The sequence below is a fragment of the Panicum virgatum genome, chromosome 3K, assembly GCF_016808335.1.
Source record: "Panicum virgatum strain AP13 chromosome 3K, P.virgatum_v5, whole genome shotgun sequence".
NCBI classification, from domain to species: domain Eukaryota; kingdom Viridiplantae; phylum Streptophyta; class Magnoliopsida; order Poales; family Poaceae; genus Panicum; species Panicum virgatum.
In genome coordinates, this window is record NC_053138.1 from 30,526,328 (window position 1) to 30,532,442 (window position 6,115).

Here is a 6,115-nt window from a genome sequence, read left to right on the forward strand (position 1 = left end):
AATCTCCATCGCTAGCACTGTGCGCACAGTCCTAGCAAGAGTAGGCCTCCAAAACCATTGCCTGCTGAAGGTCCTGCATGGCAATCAGATTTTTGGCGAGCGTTTTGACGCGACTGCTCGCAAGGCTCAAGAACGACTAAGTCCTCTACTTCTTGGTGGCCTGAACGACTACATCCCGATGACCAGAACAACTACTTCCTCTACTTCCTGGTGGCCGTTCGTGGGACTGCACTGCGAACATCGTCCTGCATCAACATCGTTCGACTACTTCAAGCAAGACTAGTCGAATAGCATGGACGCTATTCCAGCTGGTGACGGCGCACCCAATGCCTCCGGCACTAGTCTCGCCTTGGGGTACAGTCTGAAACTCATGTGTTTCATTCTGTTTATTTTTGTGTTAATTTTGAGCACTTGCACATGCTCTGTTTCACTCACAATAGTCATGGAAATATTGTTTAATTTTGGAATTAAAATATGTCTGAAATTGCCTATATGTCTAACACTTGATTCCAGCGTACCTGGCTGGCCTGGAGGACTCGATCGGAATACTATAAAAAACGATTTATAGCAACACTCCAAACTATTTTAGGAATGGATGAAAATGTCATTCATTATTACAAATAGGGCATATGTATTGTAGCAACCGTGCCGCCCCTGTAAATCTATTTGTAGGCACGGCTCACCCCTCAGCCACCCCTACAAATGGATGCCATTTTCAGGGGGAGGAGCCGCCCCTAAAAAAGAACTTTGTAGGGCGGTTCATCCCCCCATCCGCCCTTACAAATGGCATTTTTAGGGGTGGCTCACCCCCAACCCGCCTCTAAAAATATCTATAAAAATCTGAGCTTCTTCTTTCTCATTCTGACCCCCCATTATTTGCTTGGGAGAGGAGCTCCCCCAAGAGCTGAAAAAAAGAGGGGGGGGGCTTTTCATCTTGATTTCCTTCAAGTTATGAGGCTCTAGGAGGTAAGTTGACACTAATTCCTTGTCATTTCTAGGCTCTTTTGTTAGATTTGTGGCTCAAATTGAGCTTTCTTTGCCTCTAACTGGCTCTAGATCTCCATGGTGTGGATTAGCCATTTGAGACACCATTTGACCCTAATTTTTGGATGAAGTTGTGCTATTTTAGTAAGAGAACAAGATTATTCATTTTGACTCGATCTATAGTTTTTACCATCATTCTTAAGTAAATAATGCCCTAGATCAATGGAAGAGAGAGAGATTTTTTTTCATATTTTTCAAAGATGCATGTTATATTTCCCCCCCAACATTTAGTGGTAAAATATTATGTTGAGTTTTTTATTTTTTTTTATCTAGTACAAGTTAAATTGACTTTTTTCCATACCTATGCATATATAGAAGTATATATTTATCTCAATTTAGGGCTCCATTTCTTTTGAGGAAAAGATTTGATTTATTTTTTCTATCTTTACATACATGCGTGTTAGATCTTTTTCTAATATTTATTGGTACAATAATAGGTTGGAAATAAATTTTTTATTTAGTATTAGTTAAATTGACTTTTTCCTCATATTGGACTCCTTGGATTGGTCAACCCAGAGATACCAAGAATTCATAGAAATTCTGCAAATGTGAGTGAATTTCTTATCTTCCCTATACACATCATGTTTATTTCTCTACACAAGTATACATATATAAATTAACTTTCCATTTCTTTTCATATTTTGTGACATGAAACAAAGTAATAGAAAAATAGATCAAAATTGTACAAATTCAATTTATTCATAATTTTCTGCATCAATGAGAAGAAAAATATATTCCCTAAATCCAAGGTTTCTAGATCATCATGTACTTTAATATTATGAAGAAAATGATCTTGTGTGCATGGAAATACATGGGATGCTGGCTTTTGGTGGGTAGATATGATAACGTTTGCCACTACCTGTTGCAAAATTTTGGAGTGACACTACCATTTGTTGGTGGATCAGAAACTACCATGATGTACACAAAGAAAGGAGGAAGAAGAAACCATTGTGATCTAATTGAACGACAATGATTGATCCAAGGGTTGAAATAATCTTGGACGCACTACAATGTGAGAGGGGTAGAGGAAAGCGAAGCAGCTGGAAACCTGAGCAGGGTCTGCGAGTGACATGGCCCCTATCCCACCGAATCAATACACATTTTCGTTCAAATTGTGTGATCACAGCCTATAACTGGAGTGGATAGCTAATACACCAGTCTATATATATGAAACCGTCACACTGATTACAACCTATAGCATAACTAGCTATATATCGTAAAATCGTCGTTGAAAATATATATGTGTATCAAACAAGTACAAACAATTAAACAAGATAAATAAAGAACATTGAAGGCAATTAAACACCAAGCTCATGTCTGTATCAAAAGTATACTTGCTGCATCAAATTTTACTGATGAGTAATTAACAACAACATCCACAAAATAAGAACAACCGACCACAACCATGAGTGATGCCAATTGAAAGCTAAAATGCCACATGCGATAGAAGAGTCAACACAACGTCAGAACGAAGGGCATGCCTAGTAGCGCTTGAACAAATCAGACAACATAGGGTCCAGATCGTAGTCATGCCCTACCTTCTCTGAGCAGCACTCAGGGCACTCATAGTGCTCAATGTGCTCTGCTTTACGAGCGGTCATTTTCACGCATCTTCCATGGTAACCGCGATCACAGACATTGCAGCAAATCCAGAAAGCGTTTGAACGGTAGCGATCACCGCAGCTTGCACAGAAATTTTTATATTCACTAGTAGCCTCCTCTTCCTCCTCATTCTCTTCAATAGGACCCCTATATCTCTTTTTATAAGAAAAAATGAACTCAGTCCGTGTTGGACTTGAATATATAAACAACTCTATGCTCAGCTCTGTACACAACAAGAAAGGTACCTTTCCTTCCAGATGACATATGCGGCGATACGTTTTGCTGGCTAGGAGAGCTTCCTCGACGGTTCGCAGACTGCTGATCATAGTGAATAAGTGATCCCTGCAAGACAAAATTAAAATCATAATTAGTGAGTCGACAACGGGTTTCATCACATAATTCTTTCACACAAGTACAAATAATCAGTCTCAACAAGTTGCAAGAAAGAATGTGTTAAAAAGACCAGTATAATATATATTGAAACTCTAGACATGCTATATATATATATATATATATATATATATATATATATATATATATATATATATATATATATATATATATATATATATGAAACAATGGAATATAAGCATGGACAACTATCTGCACGATAATTAAGCTATCTAGTTTTAGTTCCCTTGCAAAAAAAAGTATCCTATGTTAGCATATTATTAATAATTATTCGATGTATTCATCAGAATTAATATATTTCTTCGCGAAAGAGATAATAGAATAGGATGTATTATTAAGAAGAGCTGAATGCTAGCATGAGAAGTAAGAAATTGAGTTTCAAAGCATACATGTATGATATTCTCATCTATGTATTCTATATGTGATTAATATAACTGTATTATATATGTGATTAATATAACTGCACACAAGTTGTCATGATGGCCCTCACCACAGGAGGAAAACTGCTCTCTGTCTAGCTAACTTTGACTATATGATTTGAAATAATAAAATTTCCAATTAAGAAATTATATAATACTGAACAAACTAATTTAAATAGCATTCCTTTCCCTATGTCTTTGTTTAATGTGGTATGTGAAATTCAATTCAGGTGCGCAAAACTACTAGGATAGATGTGTGTGATGGAACCTTAATGTATATTATGTCCCTACTCCATAGATATCAAACAGTATGTTTTATCATAAAATTTTTGTAAAACATAGTGAAAATAAACTTTTATGAAACTACATTCCAGAACAAATCTACTCGCATCACTTGCACATATACGAGCTTAACATATAAAAAGTAATCTATATATAGCCAGAGTTGTTTGAGATTGTTGACTTATTAAACAAACCAAAACATCACTCATCTGCGACCGGAGGGAAAAAACTAGCCAGCGATATAAACAACTATCGCAGGGTTTTCCAAAAACCTTCTAGCTGTTGCTACATTTCTTCTAATAAACCGATTCTTGCCTCTACATGATGCATAAAATTTTTCCATCAGAACTGAGGTAAGCATATATTTACTGGGGAAAATAATATCTTACCGTTCTTTAGCTGTCAAATGTAAACCAAAGAAGAAGGAAATGTTGATGAGCCATGCATCGCAGTGCACAGCAACTCCTTGGAGCCACTCGTGCTGTTTCTTCGTGTAGTCCCTCGATATATTGATGCCGAGTGGTGGTGGAGGCTGCGATGGTGGCACACACAACTCATGTGGCTTCACCTCCCAGCTCCCGTCTGTGTTGCAACACAGGTACAGGAGTTGCATACCTACGCATAGAATACAACAAAATTAATGACGAAAGTTTTCACTTAGCTTGATCACGCCATTTCATGTAGCAGGGAATCGAGGATCAAATCTCACAGAGCACTGACCAGCTGGCTCACATTTCTGAAAGAACGACTCCACATCTGCATCAACATACAAGGCTATCATTAGATAGTGCTAAAAACCAAAGATTTTTGGGACAAGAGTTAATAACGTACTGTAAGATTTTTTTTGCAGTACCACAGTTTTATGTATACATTAGCAATAATAATACAATCCTTGTAGCGTAGAACAGTGTAAAAAACTAGCTTAGTGAGTTTTAACATTTCCTTCTCAATCTTTTAAGAAGAATAAAAGTTTGAGGAATGTAGCCAAACAATCGTTCGGTGTTGGGTACTGTATACCATGTCGTCATTTCTTATCTTGTTTTTGACAAAGTTCTATTTTCTTTCAGAACTTGAAGTAGCAAAAGACAGGATGATACTTGAGCAGGCAAACATTAGAAGATTGATACTTTGTTGGTCTAAGGTGCATGCTCATAAAATAAAGCCACAAACGTCACCGGTGGAAGTTCTGCAGGAAATATAAAAGCTGAAGTTTTAACTAGAAAGATGGCCTGTGGAGGGCCAGAGTTATCTTTCTCTACTAGCACGCTTCGTTTTTTTAGTGTTTGAGTTCTATCTCTTTTATGTAATATCAAACATGTAAGATCTTGAACTTGCTTCTTCTTGCTTAAATGACATGCATAGCAGTGCTCCTGCAAACTTTTCAAAAAATAAAATAAAGCCAATGATGTTTCTTCACATAGCTATTATTCACATGAAGTCAAAATTTAGAACCTGCCCGCACAGGTTTTTTCGAGACATAAAAGAATAGAGAGAGAGAGCAGGTAGTAGCAACAGTAGATCCAGCAGTGCCTTTATCCTAAACGCTCTGAACTATGGTCAGATTAGATCTTGGATGCCGGTAGTCTTTGGGACTAGCTTTCCCCCTGAACCCACAGGTATTGCTACAGATCCACAAGAGAGGAGCGAGGGTGTGAGATCGGAGACGAGCGAGCCTGATCATTCTCGTTTACCAGCATCTACCTGTGGTCAGGGCGCGGATAAGAGCTGCGCGACGGATGGCGAAGGTTCTGAAGATGCTCTCCACGTTGTATGGCGGCTTCAGAGGACGGCTGACCTGCAGCTGCGGGAGCGGGAGCGGGAGCGGAGCAGTAGGAGAGGGAGGACGGCCAGTAGCTGCAGGCGATGGCGGCGACGACGACGAGGAGGAGCCCATGACGGCCATCAGGCAAGGCAGCAGGAAGCAGCGAGCGCGAGGGAGAAATGGAGAAGGCGCCGGGGTTGCATCAGAGGATTTGCTTCTCCATTCTGTGTCGGGACCAGCTGTGTTCGGTCTGCTTCACGAGGATCGAGAGGACTGACGCCTTGGGGGCCAGGGGCCCAGGGGAGGCGGCTCTCCGCCCAGGGATATGCAGTGCGGCGCAGCGTGAAGGTTGTTGGTAGGGCATACGCGGCGGTGGCCTGGCGCATGAATCTTGATTCCGTGTTGTAATCGCGTTTGGGGCGTACCCCCTCATATTTTCATCAAATACTACCACCTAATTTCCAAAATCAAAATTACAATTTATTTTGACTTCTCTAGATATATCTATACCTATTACTAAAGCGAGTAAGATTTCCACCCAATTTTTAATTTAGTTTATTGGTTGTTTGGTTTGGTCCGGCTATATTATTGACAG

The 6,115-nt window shown here is 39.4% G+C and overlaps 1 protein-coding gene across 1 annotated transcript; it reads right to left on the reverse strand.

The window, feature by feature from the left end:
- Positions 1 to 4,143: 4,143 nt before the first annotated feature.
- Positions 4,144 to 5,652, reverse strand: LOC120700826 (PHD finger protein ALFIN-LIKE 2-like). Its single transcript, XM_039985047.1, has 3 exons — positions 5,460 to 5,652; positions 4,479 to 4,514; positions 4,144 to 4,373 (listed from the first exon to the last, which is right to left on the reverse strand). The coding sequence occupies exons 1-3, from the start codon at positions 5,650 to 5,652 to the stop codon at positions 4,144 to 4,146; spliced, it is 459 nt and encodes a 152-aa protein (XP_039840981.1).
- Between the last annotated feature and the right edge of the window lie 463 nt (positions 5,653 to 6,115).

Excerpts from the sequence above, each read along its gene's own strand:
- LOC120700826 (XM_039985047.1), bottom strand. The coding sequence starts at position 5,652 with ATGGGCTCCTCCTCGTCGTCGTCGCCGCCATCGCCTGCAGCTACTGGC. Across the intron at positions 4,515-5,459 it reads TATCCGCGCCCTGACCACAG|ATGTGGAGTCGTTCTTTCAG; the intron begins GTAGATGCTGGT and ends ATGTTGATGCAG. Across the intron at positions 4,374-4,478 it reads TCAGAAATGTGAGCCAGCTG|GTATGCAACTCCTGTACCTG; the intron begins GTCAGTGCTCTG and ends TTCTATGCGTAG.